This window comes from Cardiocondyla obscurior, linkage group LG22 (genome assembly GCF_019399895.1).
Source record: "Cardiocondyla obscurior isolate alpha-2009 linkage group LG22, Cobs3.1, whole genome shotgun sequence".
Classification (NCBI taxonomy): domain Eukaryota; kingdom Metazoa; phylum Arthropoda; class Insecta; order Hymenoptera; family Formicidae; genus Cardiocondyla; species Cardiocondyla obscurior.
In genome coordinates, this window is record NC_091885.1 from 2,543,521 (window position 1) to 2,567,924 (window position 24,404).

Here is a 24,404-nt window from a genome sequence, read left to right on the forward strand (position 1 = left end):
TGTCGCTTTTGCGCTGGACAAATTAATTTTTTTTTTAATTACTATCGTGAATTTTGCAAAACGGCAAAGAACTTGTTGATTTGTGTCCGCGAGACCTGTGTGGCTCTGAGAGTTTGTCGGTGTGGGGTGGAACACGCTGTATATATGTATGCGCGCGGGTCTCTTTCGCGTCGGTGTCGCTCGGTCCCTACGAGCTATGAGACGAGATCGGCAGCGAGACGGGGCTCGGGGCATTGTGCACGGCCGGGCACTGATCGAATCTCGGGCAAGAATCTCTTCCTTCTCTCCTCTTTCTCTGTTCGCTCGATCTACGGTCGACACGCGCGTTTCCTTGGCGACTTTTTCCTGTTAAGAACAAACGATGCTTCATTCCGATCCCTGTCCGAACGCGCGCGCTTTGACCCGATAGGTCGTTACCTCTCAATCAGCTTGGTGGCCCCTTGACGAGACGTGGCCGCCCTTGAAGCGACGGACGGCCCCGGCCAGAAGTTGTTCGCCGAAATAATGCCGCGGGCAGCACACCAGATGCGGCGTCCGGCACCGTAATTTCATGTAAACAACACACCCTCTTCCCGCGATTGCCGACGAATTAGAACGGTTACCAACACGCGCCCGCTTTAGCGTCCGATAATGCCGGGGTCTGTCGAAAAACGGTACCGATAGCGGGACCCGTGTTTTCGAATAATCCTATTTCCCCGTTTTGCACGGACGTCCGGATGATGAAGGCCCTGGAAACGTACACGACTGAAACCGCGAACCGAGCGAGGCTGCAATTATCGAGGTTGCATCGCGTATCCTAATGCTATTCGCCAGATGGTTCCCGCACGCGGCGGCAGGACGATTACGCAGCGATTTCGCGAGTCCGCAGCGTGGACTTATATCACTTCTCTCATATACTTGAAATACTTTTCTCCACTTACGATGCGGAGATTACATTAGCATGATGCGAACTTGTCGGCTGAAACATAACGGCGATCTCGTCTCGGCTCTCACGTTTCACGGTGTCTTCATAATAAAATTCAGCTTGCGAGATGCATCGGCGAAGTCGAAGGATTCCATTGAAAAGGAATCTCGACGCGATTCGCGTTAGAGAAAGAGAGAATCCGTCTGTCCCGCGGCCATGTCCTCGACCCGTTTTACAATCGTCGATAATAATTATTTTTGCGTCACTGGCGGCCGCCGGCTCGGGAATCGAGTCGAGTTAAGTTCCCGCCGCAGTTCGGCTGGCTGGTTTCCGTTGCCGTGCCGGCAACGCAATTATTTTGTACGACAAAGCGCTTAACGCGCATAAGTATGTTTTAAATAAATAACACCGCACCGGTTCTCCGCGCGACGTGGTTTTCATACCATCTATCCCACCTGGTGCCGCGCCGCTCAAACCTGCATCTACCTGCTCGATTCGGCGTCGACCCCATCGTGCCGTATCTGCGCTAGAATCGTAAAGGCACGAGTTTTACGAGCCGTCCCGTGAAATTAATACACGTGTCTCGCATTCTCTCGAATTTGGTGCCGATTATGTGTCCGGGGAGCACAGGCCACGGGAGAGACCGGTTGGCACGACCGCGATCGCTACGCAATGCGTTCTCCAACTTTTATTCATTCCTCAGTTTCGGGTTACCTATTCGCCGTGTCGCGCCTGCTAATTGATCGTCGTCCGTGAGGCTCTTGAGCTTACCTCCTCATTATCGTAATGAACAATAAAGACGGACGTGTGTCGCGTATAATTCTTATATTAAAATATCACAAAGTTAAAATAAGAATAAACGATTGAACGCGTAACTCGTTCGTTGTTTTTTTTTTTTTTTTTTTCGCTCTTCGAGTTTTGCTGAAACATTGGCGCCTTTCTGGGTTAATTAGTCGAGATTCTGACACTTTAGAAACAGGACGGAACAAATGCTGTTTAAATGCCGTTTATTAAGCAATTTGCTAGCGGCTGTGAACTCGTGTCGTTTACACGCAACGTTCACGCCGTTAATGTAACACGATTTCGCTTTCTCTTTTTTGGAAAATCACGAATTGCTAAGTATTGTTCTCTGATCTGTCGTAAGTCTGTGAAACTTGACGCCGTGGCAATTCAACGGCTCCGCGGAATAATTATTCATTTCGCGCCGACAATGTAACGTATTGGGAAAATATAACGCTTTGTTTCGTAAATCAGTCGCGTCGCTTTGTCATTACGAAATTGTATCGGTTGACGTACATTTTACGCAAATACTCGAAATAATTCGATATTTTATATAATAATTTTTCTTCAAAAATATCCGCGAAGCACATTCTCGTGCACTAATATTATTTTTTTATTTTTTATTTTTTTCTTGAAAAATGCACGAGAACGCGTATTTCATAACGTGTTCCTTTGAATTTCGTGCAGTTGAAACTTGCAATTGATCACTATGCATCGGGAATGGACTCTGAAAGAGATAATTGCGACCAAGTGCCTTGTAACCTTGACAGTTTCGCAAGTGTATTCTATCAATCATCGGGCGTGCTAGATTGCAGAATAAATGGTGAAACGCACCTGGTGCGAACATATCTTGTCAGTCTCACGACGTGTACCCTCGGTGCGTTATCCCGTCGATTAAAAAAATCACAGACCTGTTAAAGCATATATATTGCGCGGTAATCCGATTGAAGGTAAAGCTATTCCCCGTGTAACTCTTCGTGGATGAGAGAAGGTACTGCCCGATGGCCTCGTAATATCTGGTGACTTCGTCCGGCGATCGTATCGAGCGCGGAACATTTCCCCGCAGCAAACGGGAGCCGCGTTAGCTCTGCCAGCGCGAAAGTGCACCTACGGGTTCGCGTGTCGCAATCGTCGTGCGTGCTTACACACGCTCGGATATCATTAACCGTTAAGATATATGCCGGGGTGACGAGAAATTAATTAGCGAATTACGCTTTCCGCCGGTGGGAACCGGTAATTAAATCAGCCAGATACCAGGGACTCTCGATAAATTTTATCGCGCCCCGCCGTCTTCTCATTCTTCGTCCCGAGCCAGATATTGATCCCCGGCGCGCATGCAAATAATAACGCGAGCAAAATGCAAGCTGAATTACCGCTAATGTAGACGCGCGAGATTAGTATCGCGTGCGAGATTCCACCGATATCCGCGACCGCTCCGAACACGTGCGTATCTCGGAGCTGTGACAAGACGTCGTGTGCCGCGCGCCGCTCGGCAATCATCTCGTAAAAGGACCCTTAGGAGACTCAATTCATTATGCAAAGTTTAACTTACATGTTACGAGATTGAAGACTGGCTCTTAAAGCACCGATACGGTGTTTGTACTACATCGTCTATAAATCTAAGTCGGCAGTCTAACACCTACTCTATTATAAAAATCGTGGTCATAAAAGCCTGCCCTTGCACCTAACATGTCTGCCATTATTATTTAATAGTCCCATTATTGTAATTGATAAGTAGCCGGGCCCCGTTTGGCAGGAACTTGCGGTAGCAGCAACATGTTTTATTACGTTAACTATTACCGGGGAGGGCGTGTGCGCGGCTTTTCTTACCGCCTCTTTAATGAACGAAACTGCTCGACGTCGGTTTGATAAAAAGATAATTAATATTTAGTACGTTTTGAATGTTAAATTTTTGGCTCATTGCTGTTATTTCCACTCGGGTAAATTTATCTTTTAAATTATTATTAATCCCCCTCTCCCCCTGTGAGCGCCAGATGCATTCGTGAATGCGAACGAGTGGGTGCTTTCGTGTTTTGTGCTCGTTCTTCCTCGTCTAATAGATGTACACTGAAGGCCAGGTATGGCGTTTACCGCGGCGACGGCGGCTGGCGTACGTGACTTTTCTCTCTTTCGGCCGCCGAGTGCGGGGAGGTGTAGGAGGCCGCGTTCTCCCTCAGTCCTTTGTGACCGGTGCTCCGCAACACATCTACGCGCGCGCTTCGTGTGAGATTCGACGCACACCACGTCAAGATCACGTACCCCAGCCGCCGTCCCAGCACCACGAACCATTCCTGACGGTGAGTGTACAATGTATCCATACGTAGATAACAATGAGCGTCACCTAAACGTGGTGTGTTATTACGTAAAGCGTGTACGTATTCACCGAAGTCGTGTTTTCTGTCGAATAGCGACACGTAGGAGGTTTGCCCACGCGATATACGATACTTATTAGATGTGATACGTAAATCTACAGAAGGCGCGATAAGTTAGCACAAAGAGCGAACATTTAAAACAACGCTTGCTGGCTTCCCAAAGGTCTCCTTTAGAGGTGAGATGAGCTTCGGTGGTGTTGGTCAGGCAGGTGGATCTGTAGTGCTGTCCGGCGAACTACTATTGATAATCGCCGGAGTGATTGGCGCCTTCCTCTTGCGACTCCGTCGGGTCTTCTTCTTCGGAAAAGTCTTGTCCTCAGGTGGAGCGGAATTATTTTCCATAAGAAGAAGCTAGTAAGAGCGATTTTTCAAAAAACCTCGGGAGCTATCTCTGTTGATGCTTCACCTTTTCTATTTGTCCGCTGATTTAAAAGGAAATTTTTACTTTTTTCTTTCTTTTTTCTTAATTTTTATCTATGGGTTTTCGACTGTTGGCGATAGTCGGTCTCGAGCTCGGAATCCGTGTTTTGGAATTTGACGTGAAGTAAGTGCTACAGTTATTAGCAGTATCCGTGACGACGGAGAGACGAAGAAAAGAGAATGGACGGATCCGGAGGTAGAGTGGAACAACGAGAATCACCGTAGCAGAAAGAGGCACCGAGAGTAAAGGAGGGTCACGCCTGTCGGCACGAGCTCTTTCGATATCGTCCGCTCTTCACGCAGGTCTCGTAATTACCCGTCGATCGAGTAGGCGCACTAGTCTCGCTCAGCTGACTTCTATTTCCAGACTTTTTCTTCCCTCCTCCCCCCCCCCCTCTCGATTGCCGCTACATCGCGCCGCCACGTCTTTCTTTTCACGGATCTCAGCTTTTTCGTCGCATCGCGCGAACCTCGATGGACCCGTTCCCACCCTGTTCACCGGCTACGTGACTGCGCGGCCCTCCTGTCAGGAGAGTTACATGTCGTCTGTCTTCAGGTTCGTTTGTGGTAATTACGCCGAGTACGTTGAACCTCACCGCGGCATGGATGCACGATTTGAAAGTCTTCGTACATTAAACGTTTTCTATCCTAGACTCCGATACGAGACGAAGATACGCATCTTAACGTTTATCGTCAATGTAAAGTCTCTCTAAAATTCTTCTCGTAATTAGCGATCCATAATTTCTTACAGGAAAGTCTCGTCAAATCTAATCGACTATCTTGGAGTTGTCAAATCTTTTCTATTGACGGCAGCACCGCTTTCACAGACTAATTAGGTTTCTCGTGTAAAGAAATGTCGGCTGGAGAACCACTGTCTCGTAATATCGCACGGTTACATTGGCGGATCGTTAATGAGGCATCGATTAAATCGACGAGATATCGAAGGATCATAGGATTCGCGAAGCATTGCGGTAACGAATCGTGAGAGGCCGGTTTTGAAAGTATTTCTTAGTCACAAAGGCTATAGTTACACAACGTAAAGAAATATGCATTTTATTTCACCTTGAAATAACGACGCCGATAAAATAAAATGGAATTTTATTCTTCTTTCGTACGCAGAAATGTGAATTAAATAAAAAAGCAAACGCGAATCGAAAATTTATATTTTACCATTATTCATCGTTGAATCCGCTGTAATATTAATCCGCTATGAACTAATCAACGTACTTTTATTTTGGAGAGCAACGTCTCGGTAACATCAATCATATTTTGGCAATCACGTTTCATTATTGTGCAAATTGTTTATTGGCAAAATATCTTATCGATAATCGTACTCATACCCCGGCCATCATCGCGTTCCGCGTTATTTTCGTCTCTTTCGCACCTCGTTTCTTTAATCCTTTCCAAACCAAGATTATTTCGTTTGTCAACCTGTTCTCCGGTTGTTTTTTTTTTTTTTCTTTTCTTTTCTCGTCATCGCAAATCTCCAACTGTTTCTGTCACTTTACACGGTGTAAACCAAAAAGCAATGTCGCATACAAATTGTTTTTTTAATGGGAGGGGTTGGATTTTTAATACTGGCACATTGAGCCGCCTCTTCCGCGTGTGCACGCGCACACGCTATTATTTATATAAAAAAAAAGCTGGAAAAAAACCTATCAACCTACGGTCACGTATGCTAGCCGTTGTCGTCGCGGCAAACGCCAGATCGGTCTTTCAGTGTACATCTACTATTCGCGCGACTCTTCGGTGTTTCTAATTTCACTGGCGGTTATTACCTGGCTTCTAAGGTGGTATATACTTAAAGTCGACGGTGCGAAATATGCCGCTAGAACCGTTACGAAAACCTGTGCGAGGGACACCCTCGCAAATTCATGCTTGCTGTATTCCTCATTAGAAATAATAATTCCGCAAACGCCCACGTGTTCTTCGTGTGCTTGCAAAACGTGCGACCGGCTCCGTTACCGGCTATCTGATCTCGTCAGTCTAAAGTAAAAAATCTGCGGTCCTACAATTGGGGGGGAGGGGCCCTTCCGGGATTTGTAGATAAATCGCTACCGTCTACTGTTGACATTGAACCGAGATAGACGAAAAAACGAAGGAGAAAAAGAGAAGAGAAAAAAAAGGTGTGAGGAGAAATGAGTCGAGTAGCGATTTCATACCCCGACTATGCGCGATAATCGTTATTGATACCTTCTAAGAGCCCTGAAGTGCGATTAATTACGTTCGTCGAATAATTATTTTCGATTTGTTGTTATGACAACTATCTGATAACTACTAGTGTCAACTAACCGATTTGATACGCATGGGTTTAAATTTCAAGTTTAAAAAGTTTGCAAAATTAATGGCGTGATTTGTACGAGCGCATCGTTAACGTCAGTTTAAATTCCTTTTCTAAATTTGTCGTGTGGTTAACAACACGTTTATATATTAATTTTTACAGTTATAATGGCTTTGAGAAAAAAGATGTTATTAAAAAAAGAACAATTATATATGCTTGAAATTCTTATTGACGATCTAAATTTATATTCCGAAAAAGTTATTAATAAACATGATAGTTTAATGATACGTATAAAATTTGTCGATCTCGAACCTGTCAACATCTCGCCGAAATCGTGCAAAATTAACAAGGTAACTGGAGATTCAAAAAGTGGATTTTCTGATAAACGTATCAATTTTGAGGGCAAAACGTGTCTACTCGTCCGAACACCGAGCGGTTTAATACAGTCTATAAAATCAACTCCATTAAGTATTAAAGTATACTCGCATTGTAATGAAGAACAGTACAATTTACGAGATAATACCCTTTGCGAAGCAACGGCATTCTTACCAGAATTCTGCGACCGCATAACAACTGCAAAAAACAAAATAGATGGATTATCAAAATCACACATATCAACTAAGATTTACACCCTAACTGATAAAGATGGAAATTTATGCGGATCTATATCAATGTGTTTGAGATTCTCGTGTTTTGGAAGTTCAATTATAAATCATCTCGCTCTTCGTGAGAAATCGTTCATACTTGGAGGATTTCCTCTCGGCTGGAAGCTTTCTTGTACAAAAGTCTCTAACGAAGATATAAACGACGAGACAGAATGCGACAATGACTCTACATTATTATGTAAAATTTTGGATTCCACGCATTCAAGAATACACGAGCAAGATCATGGAAAAATAAAATGTGAATTGACGAGACCGAAGTCACCGCCTCGCGTATCGATAGACGACCCGGAATTCGACAGATTAACGAGCGCCGAAAAATTGAACGACTGCAAGTATCGCGGCTTAATTTACGAAACCTATCACGACGAGCCGACTTGTTCGTGTCTGCCGACGAACCGATCAACACATCCAATGATATGCCGTTCCGGATGTCTTCGTTCCTGTTGCATGGCTTTAAGAAATCCCGATGCTCTCTCAAAAAAATTCTCAGCGCTAGCTACATTTGCCCCCGACGATTTTCACTTAAAATCAGATACGAAACAAAATAAGATTCACAATGATTCTGCGAGGATGAGAGGTGGCGTAGACACAGATGACAATTACCTAAACGAAGAAATGTTGCAGAATAAAAAATTTTGTACGTGGCAAGATGATATAATAAATCAAATGATAAGTGGAAATGATAATACGTCAACTTACGTAATTCCTAAGCCAACGACCGACGTCATATATGAGAACAATTCGCTGTGTCGACCAAGAGCAGTAGACGAAATTAAAGCGACAAAATGCATCTGTTCCGAAAAAATTTCGACACCTTGTAGAACAAATGCATCTAAGTGCACGAAGAAATCGTGCGTTGGTGCAGATTGTATGATTCGTGCCTTTAAAGAAGCTCAAGAATTCGTGGATTCTCTCGGCAAGGAGCCTGGTCTGGTGGGTCTCGGTTTAATGGATCCATCGGAGAGTCCTTACTTCGGTCGCATCGTAGAAAGGGATTATGCCGCTCAAGAAGGCGAGCAAAAATATCGTGTCTCCGTACCGCCAACTTCGATTCAGTGTCCTGCGCCGTGCAACAAACAAATTAATAAAATCACCATCTCTACGCCTTACATAGAATCTACTTCCGTAACTACAGCGATTCCAGGACGCCCCGGTGTTGCACGGGAAACGAAACCAACGTTATTGGGAACACAACCAGCCCCGATTTCCGTCAAATCGAAAAAGAAGGAGAACAAGAAAGAAGAAAAAATTGATAAGCACGAGGAGCTGGACGTTATAATCCCCGCGCCCCCGGACATCGAAATTGGTCCGTGCGGCGAACCGAAATGTAAATCTCGCCGAAGGAAGCTTAAAGATAACAGACCGGTGCCGGTTGACATCGCCGAGAAAGCACAGGAGGACTCGATGCATCCGACATCGTTAGGTACAATTGCCCCGAAAACTGTGAAAAAAATTATCGCAAGGGAACGGTATCCGAAGGTTAAAGCGGATACGGGCGGCGATCGCTACAGAGGCCCTATCAAAGTCAGCAGACGAATAATGCGGTACGTTTACTCTATCGGAGATGTATATCCCGGGACTAATTACGGTCATAAGAATTGCATCGACCCGCGGCTCAGGGTGCCAGCCAATATGGGCTGGCTGTGGAACACGAGCTCGACGGAGGGCAAGCTAAAGCCACGAATAGGCTGGAAACCAGGTGCGATCGGCCGCTACCTGAATCAGCTGCTGAAGAAAGCGAAGGGCGCCTCCAAGATGGAAGATTTTCGGGCAAGATCGATACCCTCGCGCACCAGCCCGCGACGCGGCAAGGTGTTCAAGAGCTTGAGCTACGTGCAGGCGAAACGGGAGGCCGAAGAGGACGTAAAGCCGCCGCCGACTCTGCATGTTCTTCGTAAAGACGGCACGACTTACGTGACGATGCACCCGATCAGACAGGAAGCCGCGGACGCGTCGCGAGTGGAGGAACCGACAAAGCCGCTGCAGTTCAAAATCACGCGTAATAAAGACGACTCCTCCGTCGCGTCGAGCTCCACGGCGTCGGATATAGAGATCGAATTCTCGCCGCCGGCGGCGTTCAACAGGCAACGCAGGAAGCCCAATGTGATTCACGTGGACACTCAAGTTCGGCAGCAAGAAATTCTCGACGCATATCGCTAATCGCTCAGCGCATCCGCCTAGTTAACTCAGAGTTTTCACTTTCGAGAAGCATTCCTGCTCGTCCTCGTCCTGACATTAATTGGCCACGCCGATCGGACTGCGCGGCGGAATAGTAACGAGGATAAAAACGAATGAGAGAAAAGAGGATGGATCGAGGTGAGAGATGCGCGAGAAGATCCTTGGTTCTCAGGACGAAAGCGGAAAGAGGTGCGCGAAATCTTAATAGATCGTCGTCCCCGCCGGTCGTCGGGCAAGAAACGCGGTTAGTGCATACAGTCGCAATTTAAACCTTCCAAAATTTTTAGAAACCTTACGTGGGAAATAGCAATTATTAAATCTCGCAATTATATTAAACTCAATTCGGAAATTAAAATTGAATTTAAAATACACGTCAACGATTTAATTTTTTAAGGTCTTACGCTGGGTCGCTTTTAACTTACAAAGCCAGCGTTATAATAATACAATTTTTAATTAATAATTTGCAAGGTTAAGGTTACAATAAAAATATCGTTGGTCCCATTTAGATTTTTTTTTACAGGTGAATTTTATTCTCAAGTAATCACAGAGTAAATTATTTTTTCGCAATGTCATATTATAACTACGTTAACGGCCCACACCACGAGCGTATCATTTATTCGATTAACTGCCGTTTCCTAACTCGCGTTGGATCCGAGTTTTTTTTTTTTCCCTTCTATTTCTCGTTTTATAGCAGAGCAACGATGCGTGGCTACGGATATCTAGTATCTTTCATTTCGCTGTGTCGCGGTTCCACGGTGTTAGACACGGGGGGAACAATCCTCGGAATTCTCTTTTACCGCGGTTTCATCGTTGGCCACGAAAAAGCGTGGCATACAACTGAATTTAATTGGCTGTACGCTGGATATAATCAACCGCGTCATTGTACTCGGCACGTATCAAGAGACGCGGTAGTGTCTTTTCGCTACGTTTTTTCAATCCTTTTTTTATTTCTTACTAGAAAAAAACCATGCGCGCGCTACACGCGCGCTATTTTTTAAGAAATTCTAATTACAAACTATGAAAAAAAAAATCATGCGACTTTCTAATCTGCATGAGCTTTAGTGGAGTTGTAAAATTATGCCGGTGACTGGAACATAAAGTAAAACATCGACTTGGACATATATTTAAATTAATGTTAAGGTAGAGCTTTATTTTTATAAAAATTTTCTTAAAAAAAAAATTTATACTTAAAAGTTGCTCCGCTGATGCAAGATGCCCTTCCTGAGTCTTCTCCTCGTCTCAGACGGGACGTGTCGAATCATCCTTCCGCGCATTAGACACTCGCGAACGAGCCCGGATCAATTACTGTCGCGAAAATTACTAAGCGCTTTGGCACGTGAATTTTTGGCACTCCCGTAAAAAGATAATCGTTAAAAAAAACGCCTGATAATAAGCGGCACTCTTGAAACGACCGACGAACCAGCTGCGGTTCGTACAATTTCGTTTACAAATATTTGTCAGTTTTTTTCAAAGTAATATATACGACGCATTCCGACGGAAAGAATCACGTGTAAATATTGTTTTTTTATTTTTTTTTTTCCCTCCCTCCCCTTTTTTTTACGCTGCCGAAAATTATTAACTTGCGAAAAATCATTATTAAAACGGGCAGGTTTTCAAATTGGAGATTTTGAACTGCGCTCGGAGATAATCATCTCTCGTATCGAAATAGGTAAGTTTTCGTTATTTTTCGTGTAAGCCCCCGTCCCTACGCACGTTTGCATTGAAAGGGCGGTGTGCTCGCGCCCATACGGTAGGCGCACGCATAACAACGTGTACTTATGGGCCTCGCAGGCATAGATTGGCATCGGGGTAACCCGATAATCGGCATATCCACCGAAGGGTCCGGTGCGCCTATTAAGCTCCAATAACGACACGTAATAGCTCGGGTGTTGCGGCCGCTACGACGGCGATCGTGGCAAGTGTGTGAGAAGAAAGCGCCGCGAGAGAACCGCGAGAGAGCTCGTTGCGTAGCGTGACTAAGCCCGCGAATGCGAGCTGATGACGCCTTGGGAAGATATGGGCTCCGAAGATTCGTCTCGTGCTTTCCCTTTCCCCGCATGTAGAAACGGATTAAAAAAAAATTCCCGTATCATCTTTTCGTTGTACATTCCGCTCGCGTTCGTGAACGATTCTCCCGAGCGTTTTCAGTCTCCGAAATTCCATAAGCGCTCATCCGCGACTCCATCGGAGAGACGACTCTTCCGTGTCGGCTGACTTAAAGCATCTCCGGCTTGCTTGTCGTCCGACAATTTCTCGCCGGCACGTGAGCGGACTGTGCAAAGTTTGCGGAGCGCAAGTTTGCAAACGCTCGGTCGCTCGCGTTCACTCGCTCGTCCGCTCGTGGGCACCGCATTCTTTTCACTGCTCTCGGATCAGCGCGAGTCGTAGGTAGTAATTACCGGTGGCCGCTACCTGCCCGAGTGAAATAGACCCACCGAAACCATTTAATTTTATACCGTAGAATCCGCACGGACAAATCGTTCGGGCGTGCGTGTGCGCGCCAGCCGGGTTCCGTACCGTAACGTTTCGTTTCTATGCTTCGCTTCGTTGTGTGCGCGTCGCATTTTACGGGCTTGTGTTGCACGCATTCTGACCCGGTGTTGCAAAAGCTTAGGCCGTACCCCTTGCGGTCTATATATCTCTCTCTCCAGCCTCCTCGCGAAAGATAGGGAGACCTATACTTAATATTATTTGCTACCCGCTCCGCCGGCCCAACCGGCAAGCCCGCCAGACTCTGCCTTTAGCTCGACCACAAATAATTACCGAAATAATTAACAAATCTAACTTGCGTGGGAAGTTTCGCGAGCCCCCTCGATTACTCTCCCTCCCGCTTTATCGCCACGCTGGTAAGCAAGAGAGATCCGAATCGCATACAGCATCCGAATCTGATTGAATATGTGTCGGGAATGTCACGTAGTTGCAGTGTACCGCAACAAATACACATTGAAATTTTTTCTGTATCTTTCGCAAATCTAATTTTAAATGTAAAATTTTAACTGCGTGACATTTTTTTTCGCTGGTTCAAGGAGACTCGCCGAGAGGTGATGTTTTCGAGAACGTGCGTGTACGCGCTACGCCTCACTTTTCTGATCTCAATCAGACGCGATTAACGAGTGGGTGTATTAGCCGTGGGAAGATTCATGGGAGCTTGTCATCGTTTCAACAAAACAGCCAAGTCGTTATCGATGAGCTTTCGTTGGCTTCCGGATGAGGAACGTTGAAACCCGATCGAAGGCCGAGCTAAAAAGATCGGCCGTGATCTGAGCTCGGCCTGAAACTGTCTTCTACCTGTCTGGAGATTCGCAGGGATCCGAAAAACGGCGGGAATAGGTGTGAATCAGGATTGTTTCGTGGTTTACACGCTTTTGCGCAAGGCTTCTGTCTGGGTGCAGATAGATATATCCGTTTCGTTCTACTAACTTAATAAGTGTGCGGATGACGTTCGATAAAATCTCAATAACGGCCGTTTTATTCCAACCGAGCGATTATCGTTTCGTATATCGTTACCTCTTCGAGGAAGGAAGTCCATTCTCGCGTCTCTCGTAATTAATTCCGCGTCAGTAATCGCGACTTAATCCGGTATTCTTTGTTAATTCTTACGGTTGTAAATTTTTTTCGCGCACACTGATTGGAGGTTCAACAGGTGTACATCCGCGTCTCGAAAAACGGGTCCCGCGGCGTTACTAGCGTTTTCCATTCTCGCCAATATCTTCGTTGCCCTTTCAACTTGCAGCGTGTTTCAAAACTATCGGGATAATTTAAAATGTTCTTTCTTTTTTTGCTTGCGTTTTTTTTTTTGCAATTAGTTAAAAACCTAAGCTGTACGTATATGAAACGATCATCCCTCTATATTTTTTCCAAATACACGTCCATTTTTCGGGCTCGCGAGAGTATAATTCCAGTTTGGTTCCAGTCGCTTGGCAACTCTTCATCGTCAATTCCTCCGTCTCTCCCGCTCCGTTCTCGGTGAACTCTCGCGGCGAAATTCTTACGACCGTTCACCCACGTTGAATGTTACCTCGCCTGCATCTTTTGCAATTACGAATCGGTCCGCTCGACCGTGAACCGCCGGCGATTTCACATGCGAAAATCTAAATCTTCTGACGATACTCCGAATCCGCCGTTCAACATTTTTCGCGTGATAACTTGGCTATTCGAAAAATCAACGGAAGTAGCAGGCAACGTTAACGCTGACGCCGCGTCTTGAAATAATTATGGCACGATATCGTGCAGCGCATTAGAGAAAAAGTCTGTCCTTCTTGAAAGTCTGGAGAGCGGTCTTATCGGTGCCCAATTAGTAGCGCACCACCTACGACCAGACCGCCGTCGTCGTCTAAACGTAATTACGGCATAATGTACGAGCGATTTCGAGGATGCCCAAACAGTCCTCTCGAGTGACGGTGAAGTGCGCAGACAGGCGTGCCTTCGCGAGCCGGGTACCACTCGCGGGACCGTCGAAAGTGCCTCCTTCAGACGACGATGGGTTCGGTGGGTGCCTGACGAACCCTGAAGGGCCAGCGCGTTCGAAAGAAACGCACCCGTGTGCCTACCTACACGCGTCCGCGTTCGCCGTGAGTTGTTTGAAGAGCGCCATTCTTTCTGTTTGTATATTTCATAACTCGTTCGCGGGTATCTCCCGAAGAGAGGAGCCATCGCACGACAAAAGGACTCTACGAGGCCTCGTTCTTTTTCTATTTTTCTTTCTTCCGTTTTTTTTTTTTTTTTTTTTTTTCTAGAGAAACCGCGGCGAAGGGCGCAAACAGAACACCCTTAAATTGCTTTCCTTTCACAAATTAAATTTCAGCACCTCGATAATAACCGGTCCTCGCGCCGTTTACGAGACGAAAAATCTCGCGATCCGCGAGATAATCTGCACCGTCGTGCGTCATTCCGCTCTCGCGACAGAACGCGCGGATGGTAGGCTCGTTTCAATAAATTTCAAACGAGCGTCTTGCGCTTTACGATCAAGCAATCGTGCGGACGACCCCCGCGTATACGCGATCCCATCGTTGTAAAAATAGCGCCGCGATTTATTCCCGCGTTAACCCGACCCATTCGGCAATAGCAATAACTATCCCCGCATCATGTACGTCTATTAACATCCGCACGGTGCTTTTTGTATGTCAGAAAATGGAGGATGGGTCTTTCTCTCGTTCTCTTTTTTTTTTTTTTTTCTTCGATTAGCGTCGGATCGCAAGATGACATCTCGACGTCATCGTCGTTGTGTCGTCGTCGTCGTCGTCGTCGTCTGTACGGCGATAAATCCCGTCGTATGTTCGAGTTCCCGACCGCGCGCGGCGACGAGGGTCGCGCGTTTGTTTGGAAAGCGAGCGCGCTGTGTGTAACGACGCGCGCGTACGCGTTTTATTAGCCGAGCATACTTATTCTGGAGGCTCTCTGGGGCTTCGCCGGTAACCTCTTGCCTCCGTGCGGTCCAGCGATAGAACTCTGTCTTCCTCCCTTTCTTTCTCCCCGGACTATAGATTACGAAGGTGATTATTCCCGATTACACATTGTGTAAGTACTCGCGACAGTGGCCGAGGTGGAGCGATTACGCCGGTAAACCGAGTGAGGCAAAATGCGATAATAAATTAAAAGGAAAAACATCGTTCCGCTGATGGGGCGACTAAGCGTTAAGGCGCGCACAGTTAATCATGATCGACGTTGCTCGAGTTCAGTGAACACGAAAATGAGCAACGAGGCCGATCTTACGGAGCCAGCCCCCCCTATTTGAATTTCAGATAGTCTCATTATTGAAACTTCCAAATAAAACACGTTGCCGGCGATATAAATCCCGCTACGTCATCCTTCTAAACGGCCGGCAATGCATATTTCTGTCGTGCGTGTTATTCACGTACGCTCGCGGATTAATTAGAATTTCTTACGAAAAAAAAAAACTTAGTATTTATTTTTTAAGAATTAATTTAAACAAGATTTTTCGCACCGAGAAGGTTAAGATAACGTCCAAAGACTAGGATAACGCTTCTTTTCGCCGAGGCTGCTCGTCTCTTCTTCGCCTGAGGCTGATTTTTATAGGGGATTCGCGTGACCGCCGGCTAAACGCTTCGCTTTAACCCGGCCCCGGCTCCGCTTCTTTTGTAAAGCGATTACTTCCGCGCAATTTCTTGCGCGATTCTCGAGATTTTCCACGTGCGCAGCTGACGCTTTCTTCGACCGTGGCGATCGATGAGCCCGCGATTGAGGGTCGCGACGTTCTACTAGGGGAGAAGTGCACGACGACATCGGCGCGCGGCAGCGTGCTATTAGATCGAGAACAGATGAAGCGGTTCGCGAACTCTTTGTTAATCTTTCTGACCAATGATTTTGTAACGCGAACGATCGTAGGCGTAACTTTACCGCTCGATATGCCCCGTAATTGTCGGAACGCGAAACGTTCTAGCGTACCGTTTGTTGCAACTTTTACAAAATGATGAAATTGATTTAAGTATATTTTTATGACATTTCTGGACTATTTTTACTTTTTCTTAACCACCGGAGACAATGAGTCTCTTAAATGCATAGGTAATTTTTGTAAAAAAAAAAATCGTATTTTTCTTACATTTACATATATTCTCTCATTTTCCATGTAAATTATTATATAATATGCTTCGTAATTGTAAGAGAAAACAATTTTCCCTCGCGATTGAATACGAGGATTAAATACGATCAGAAGAACGGAAATTCTTTAAAGTTCTTGAGAGAATAACGATCGGATAAAATTCTTTTTTATTGCCGAATGGAATATTATAAAATTCATATTTGTAAATGCGGGAAAGTATAATGTATGAAAAATGGTAATGTTAAGGCTGATAAAGAGGCGAGGAGAGCTGGAAGGCATTCGAGAGAGAGACTCGTAACTCATGAAAGGAAGAATCACGCGATCGCATAAGATTTCAAACTGTGCGCGGTGCAGATGCGCTAGTTGCATCACGTTTAGTATTAACTGGACCTGTAAGACTCGCCAGATAATCGATCTAATCCTGATGGTGTCTGTAGCTTCAACAATTTCTACTCAAATTACTATTCTTGTGATAACAGCGAAAGAGTTAAAGGTTTCGAAACAAGATATTAGATTTGTGTTTAAACGCGTGTAAAGGAAACGAGGATATCAGACATATTCCACGTAAAAATAAATAGCATGTTATTAGATAATTATGAGAATAAATTAACGCAAAATCAATTTAAGTATTCGCGCGTGACAAACGCAGATGGAATAATTGTTATAATTAGTTACGGAAGTGCGGATAAAAACACATTAGTCTAATAGACGTGCGTAATACGATTGAAACCTGTTCGTCGTATCGAAATACACGTTACAGATCAACTTTTAACGCGAGCAATAATGTCAGACGATTATCCCGTTACGTGCGCGTTTAATTAATTGACACGCGGCGTGGCGGTAAAAAAATTCCCGGCAAATCCGCCGATTCGCCACTGATCGAACGCCCGCAATAAACCCATCAATTTATGATTGTTTCAAAAATTAATTTTTTTTATGTGTATGAACGCGAAACTTTATCGAATAAACTGTTTCTTCCGAATGCTTCCGCCGGCGATCCGTGACGGGATCGCGGGAGATCGCTGCTGGCGAGAAGAATTGTACAAGTAGATAGATTAGACTCTTTTCTAATCGCATTGCGTTCGATTACACGACGTTGTCGGACCGCGGCTCGTATAATACATACGAGCGCACAACCGTGATGCTATCGTGAGGTCGGAGAAGATTCCGCGTAATCTATTCAATTATATCACATGATTACATCGACCAACTCAAACCGTGGGCACGTCTCGGAATTCCACGGAATTCTGGCGCTGCAATGGTCGTAGCGCCACGGGCCTTCCCTTCCCTTTTCTCTCCCGTTGCGGGTCCGAGGGACCTACCGGGCCACCCTGAAATTATGTGGTGTCTGTCAATTAAAAAGAGTGACCGGCGGCCTCCTCGCCTTTCCCCGTCGTCGTTGACCGTATCCTTCCTCTTTTGTGTCCGCCTGCGATTCATATCTGACGCGGTACCCTGCTCTTACCGGAGAATGTTCGGGGTGAAACGAGGGGGCGATTTTTATACAGTTTTTGTCAGTCTTTCCGTGAAACACGATGCTGAATGCGGAGGTAGAGGCGTGGAATCGGCGATTTGATTGAGGTGCCGAGGCAATAACACGTTAAACTGTATGGAAGATGGTTGCGCGACTCTTGTTAGTCTTTATTTATACACAGGCTCAATTATGGCTTTCAAAGATGCTTTTGCATCGCTCGCACGCAGCATATACGTATCTAAAAATAAAATTCCAATAATAACTGTAGCGTAGAAAATTAAAAGATCAATCGGAGATCGTTGAAAGCCTGAGTCCTTGGTCCTCTCGCGTTGCGCCGATGGTGCCAGCTCTTCTCGGCGAGAAAACGGAAAATTGAGACGTTCGACGCCTACGTCCACGCGCTTCTCGTGTCCTTCGTGTCGTGCGGAGCGTATATACACGATTCATGGCGGAAGGCACGGTGCACAGCGACTATAACGAGGTCCTTCTAACGCCTCGCCGTAGAATCTCTATATCCTTATCCATAGCAACGTCGTACCGTTATTATTCTTCCTGCGTCGCACAGGACGTGTTGCTTCTTTCCAGCGCTACGAGCGAACGAGTTCGTAAGGGTCGACCATTCGCGTGTATCTGACGAGGATACCACGATGGTGCACGGACGGACTCGCTTTTACGCGCGTATAACAACGCGAACGACCGCAGCACACGTATACAAGCGTCGGTACCACAGGAGAGAGAGGCTGGTTCTCACGTGTTAATTATCGCACTGCCGTTTATCGGGATCATAGGCGCGTTATCGTCCCCGCGATCGCCGAGGAGCAATCGCGGAGCCTATACGGTTTCCTTTGCGACTTCTCCTCTTTGCTCGAGCGGATCGCGCTATTAATGATCCAGTAATTTCGCTTGGCCATCGGCTACAATTTTCAACCCGGTATTTTCAAGCTCGAGTATCACTAGCCACACGCGTCGCGCTGGCATAATTGCGAGCTTTAATCACCAATCTTGTCGGATTTGTCGGTGATAATTACGTGAAAAAATTAGGATGGACGTGTAGCTGATTATTATACTATTACGAGAGAAGCTAGTCGTCGCAAGAAATCCCCGCGATTTAATGGGATTCTTTGATTATTACTCGATGTCGATCGTCACTCGGCCGATCCACGCGCCGCTCACGTATATCTAAAGGTATTCTTAAGAATCGCGGCACCGGTCCGATTTCGAAGAGCGCAAATTTCCTTCTCGCGGAACCAAGAACGGGAAGTGACGTCTGTGAGACACCGGCGATCGTTGACTTAAAACGGATTATTAATAGAAACGCCCGGATGTTTCCCACGAAAGAATCGTACTTTTATCTTTGTCTATTATTGCCGGAGAATCTCGAGACACAGGCGGCGTGCGCGTATCAGATAGCCAACAGCTCGTGAAATATTCTTAAGTGAATAAATACATTGATGATAATGGAAGAGCACACTAATGCGGGAATATTCGGCGTACGGGGTATGCCGCGCGGACGTGGTATCCACGGAATCCCGATATGCCGTTTTGCCTTGTCCGTTATGTAACGCGCATTACGTCGTCCGCGCACCGTGATTGCGAATTTGATTTCAAAATTTTTACTAAGGCTGACTTCGTCTTTTCTGATAATTACGCTGACAACGAATATCCGATCTGCCTATTATCAGAGCATGCAATCTGCTCTAGAAATAGAAATCGAAAACTAGAACTCTCTCTTAGCTTTAGTTTCAGAAAGCTGGTTTCGTAAAATTTTAATTTATTTCGTACATAACATTTAGTTAAATGACTAGCAAATAAAACGCTCTTTTGGCGACAAATCAATTAATTCTTGTAAATAAATTCGTGTTATTCAAATTAATTGCTAATTAGCAAAGAGGGTAATTACCAAGGGCTAATTTATAAATTTCCACTTTGTTTTTGTGACATGTAATAACTGGGGGAGATACTCGAACTGAGGTTTAATAGTTGGTACTGCTTCATAAACAAGCAGTTGCCTAGAATATTTTTTCCTGATCGTTCTTAACTAACAACATATGTTCGCTGTTCTATTGTTATTTTCAATCTGTCAACGATCTACGACCACACTTTCGAACCTCAAAACTTTCGGTAACAAAATTCTTCGTTTTACACGACATTATCCGAATCTTTAGAACTTTTGTTACAAAATTATTTTAGCTTCCTCAATAGAATTATCCAGAGTATGATCTATCTTAATCACAGATACGACTTTATTCCTCGCGAGAAATTCTTCGAGTCACGTCATGTCCTGCTCCGGTGCCTACGACGAGCAGATCTATCTAGCCGAGATACTGATCGATAAATTGACGTTGACGCCCGACAAAATCAAAGAAGTCGGCGGGTACCCTATCGTGATCAAGATCAAGCTCTTAGATCTCCCCGTGTTCGAGTTCACTCGAGACGATTCGGACGCGTCGAGGCGCGATCAAGATGTACGCTTTATGGTCGGTAAATGCTGCCTATTCGTCAAGCGGCCGCGAGATCTGGTCCAAGGACTGCGTTCGTCGAGCATGATAATCGGCGTGTTTCGTGCGGACGATACTTATCCTACGGCGGAGACAAAATTGAATGTACCAGACTGTCTGTGCGACCAGATCACTATGATCGGTAATGACCCCGAAAATCAACCAAAACCGTTCACGATGAAAAAAGGCATCAATCTTCTCGATCCCGGCGAAAATCCGTTCGGCACGTTGCATATGGAGCTCGTCGTCGCATGCCTTGGACGCATTTTTAAAACACAGTACGAACTGCATCCTAAATTCTTCGTTTCGGGCGGGCAAAATAAAGAACGAGAGATCTGCGTGAAACGACTTGTATCGCCTGAGCTGCTCGATGAGAAAATTTCTGAGAACGCACTGCAGGATATTCCTCCTAAAGAAAAAAAGAAAAAAGTTAAAGCGCCGAAAGAAAAGAAAAAGAAAAAGAAGAAAACGAAGGCATAGTATCGCAGTGACTGTGGGAAAACGATACCGGCGCGAAAGAAGCTCGAAGTGCCGTGATAAAAAGCGTTAAACTCGTGATTAGACGCGGATTCGTGCATGCCCTTGCTTGCGCCGGATCCACCTTTGTGTCGCGCTTCCCACCTTGTCCACCTTGTAATTAGGGTTTCCTAAAAAATAGCGCGCGCGTAGCGCGCGCATGGTTTCTTCTAGTAGGATTGTAAAAAAGATTATATTATATATTATTATCATGTTATTTGCTATTTTGGATTGATAATTTAAAAGTAGTGGTAATTGAGAACGCACAAGTTAGCTGCCGTTCGACTTTTGCAAAACACCGGCATTGCAGAATTCCTCGAGCGCGAAAAAAAATCATGCGACTTTTCAATCTGCATGAGCTTTAGTGAAGTTGTAGAGTTATATCGGTGACTGGAACATAAAGTAAAACATCGATTCAGACATACAGGGTGTCTCAGCCCATGTGTAAAATCCTATACAGGTAGGTAGGTCTTAGGGAGATAAATAAAAAAGTTATTTAACATTTTGTAAAATTCTCAATTGTTATTGAGAAAAAAATTAATTTGTCTAGCGCAAGAGTGACAAGGAAGCTGCGGGCAAGTGAGCGCGACAGGCGATTGGCGCCGTCGCCTATCGCGCTCACTCACCTATAGCTTCCTTGTCCTCTTGCGCTAGACAAATTAATTTTTTTTTCAATAAGTATTGAAAATTTTTCAAAACTTTAAAGAACTTTTTTATTTATCTCCCTAAGACCTACCTATCTGTATAGGATTTTACACATGGGCTGAGACACCCTGTATATTTAAATTAATATAAAGATAAAATTTTGTTTTTATAAAAATTTTTGTAAAAAAAATTTATATTTTACCTAAAAGTTGCTCCGCCGATGCAAGATACCCTTCCTGGGTCTTCTCGTCCTCTCAGATGGGACGTGTCGATTTATCATGCGACTTTTCAATCTGCATGAGCTTTAGTGAAGTTGTAGAATTATGCCGGTGACTAGAACATAAAGTAAAATATCGAGTCAGACATATATTTAAATTAATGTAAAGGTAAAGCTTCGTTTTTATAAAAATTTTCGTTAAAAAAAATTTATATTTTACCTAAAAGTTGCTCCGCCGATGCAAGATGCCCTTCCCGGGCCTTCTCGTCCTCTCAGATGGGACGTGTCGATTTATCCTTCCGTATACCAGACACTCGCGATCGCGCCCGGATCTATTACTATCGTGAAAATTACTAAACACTTTGGCACGCATCGAGCAATGTTATTTATTATTATAGGCATTATTCTATATTTTAATATCTGACAAAGCGAGATCCGCTCGCAGCGTTATAAATAGATTATCGCCTCGACCGCGCGTGTTAATATTATTGTCAGACGCCGAAAAATAATAAAGGCTCACGGCCGTTCGCGGGGTCGACGACACGGCCAAAACACGTTGAAAATTCAAACAGGATAATTACTCGACTCTATTGGCGATAAGATAAAAAGTAGGAGCGTCGGGATAAGAGATAAAAAGACCGGCCCCGTGCGGATCGGGGCTCTCTCTCGTGAAAAATAAAGTGGTGCGCATAGAACTCGAACAAACAATTATTTGACCATCCTAAGACAATCTCCTACATTATTAACAAGAGCAATGTTTATTACGAAAAAAAAAAAAATATTTTTAAGTAATATAAGCTATAGTAGAACATTGATAATTCAGATTAAGCTTGAAAGCTAAAACCGTATCTGAATTATCAATTTATTTTCGATCAATGGCTGAATTATTCGAGACACTTCAGCACGTACTGTCGATTTTACTTGGTCAAACAGATAGAAGTAGGACGTAGGTTAATCGTGGCCGGGCGAACTTAAGCACCTCTCGAATAGACGTATCCATCGCTAAGGCGAATCAGCCTCTCACACTCGGGCGCGCGCGTTCGCACACATTCTATCGCGATGATTGAGTTCTTCCGATCGCGCGGGTCATGATCACGAGCGAGCTATGAATATACGGAATCAGGCCAGGCGGATCGTCACGGTACGCGGAGAAGAGATTTAGAAGATCCGTTCGACGTGTGTTACGTAGCGGCGATATAAAAAAAGCAGCACGCGTTGCTCTCGCGCAAATTCGCTTTGTTAAAATCATCCCGCGCGTATGAGCGAGATTTACTTAATCGTTAAAAAATACGCCCGATAATAATTCCTGCACTCCCGGAAAGACCGACGAATCGGCTGCGGTTTGTATAATTATTAATATCGACGGTGACGGCACTTTTAACGGCGGTGAATGTAGCTGCGTTGATCTGTAACAAAAAGAAATATATAATTTAATTTTAGAGATGCTACAAATAATTAAAAATTTAATCTTTCATTACAACAAGCTACTAGTTTTGTGTTTCGAAAGAGTAATTCTTACCCGTGGAGTTGCTTCGTTGATGCATGATGCTTTTCCGAGGTCTCCTTCTTTCAGAATATCGGACCTCCCGTCAGAGTCTAGCTAGCTTCCTCTCAGTCCATTTAAACTTGACCCTCGTGCTAGTTACCTGCAAACAAAAAGCCGAGATAATTAATTAAAACTGCGCGAGTCCACGCAACACTTCTGAAACAAAAAGATTATTTCGCAGAGATGTACGCGTGAGGATATAACTTACTTTGCGGAAAAGAGACGTGATCACACGTGTTCTCCTCACACGTAAAATGGGGAGGGGAAGATAATTTTATACCGTGTCTCTTGATTACTCTAGGTATAATATTATGCGCGCTGATTACGTAAGCTCTCACAATTTACATTATTCGTTGCGGCTGGGCGCTTAATGAAAATCGCGCGCCGAGAAACTGGCACGCGATTATAATCTTGACATTGATCGTAGATAACACCCAACACAAGTCTCTATCATCGATCATTAGTTTCTACCGAACGTCTACCTAGATTCTGACGCAGTCTTAAGAACATTCCGAACGGTGAAAACCGACATCATCTTACCGTATGAAAGGCTGGCTCGTTTATTCGTCCATATAATGCGGAATGACGTGTGAAATAAAATTGTATGAACGAAGTCGCCAGCTTTAAGAGAGACTTTAATCCTTTACTTTTTGGCAGCACATATACGACTAATCCACGCATACGAAAATACAATAAGTTGCCTCGGCATAAAATATATCCTTTGAATTCCGTAATTTTAAATTAAATATTAACTTGATTCAACAATATTATAAATTTTTAAGTACACCTTTCGCGCATAAATAATCAACTTACACGATTTATTTAATTGATATAAAAAATAATCTTACACTTAAAAGAAATTGTCGCTTATTAGTCGCAATATTTACGCGCGCGCTCTTTACAAATCTCTCGAAAGAGGAATAAAAATCAGATTTGCGTGGGCCAATGTACTGTGCGGTATCGCGGCGATTACTTGTCGATTCCATTCCGCACGAACGAGAATCTTCATCGGTCATCGGCGATCCGGATGCTTGTCACGTGGCGGCGTTTTGCGTGTGTACCTCTATAAGAACCTCGCGAGAGCGGTCCACTGAATGGAAAATCCGGCAGGAGAATCGAGAGAGATGGCAGATCTTGTTTAATGAGATACATGTGTTCAATAAAAGTTCTAAAATGAATGTTGCGCTACGCTATCCGTCGGGAAATAAAGCGAGCATCCGTTTGACCTCGTATGGAACGACCTCGAGCGGAACGATCATTTTCTTACCTCAGAAAATCTCATCGGACCGAGAGGCCCTTGATCGACAATCGAGATTACGCTGTTCAATCGAACCCCCGTCCACATTCGC

The 24,404-nt window shown here is 44.7% G+C and overlaps 2 protein-coding genes across 2 annotated transcripts; both read left to right on the forward strand.

Moving 5' to 3' along the window:
• The first annotated feature begins 1,794 nt into the window (after window positions 1–1,794).
• Window positions 1,795–12,408, forward strand: LOC139110935 (uncharacterized). Its single transcript, XM_070670912.1, has one exon. It carries the CDS (start codon window positions 6,925–6,927, stop codon window positions 9,580–9,582), a length of 2,658 nt encoding a protein of 885 aa, XP_070527013.1. The 5' UTR covers window positions 1,795–6,924; the 3' UTR covers window positions 9,583–12,408.
• Window positions 12,409–12,412: 4 nt separating this feature from the next.
• On the forward strand, window positions 12,413–21,086 carry LOC139110938 (uncharacterized). Its single transcript, XM_070670921.1, has one exon. It carries the CDS (start codon window positions 19,910–19,912, stop codon window positions 20,609–20,611), a length of 702 nt encoding a protein of 233 aa, XP_070527022.1. The 5' UTR covers window positions 12,413–19,909; the 3' UTR covers window positions 20,612–21,086.
• Window positions 21,087–24,404: the final 3,318 nt, after the last annotated feature.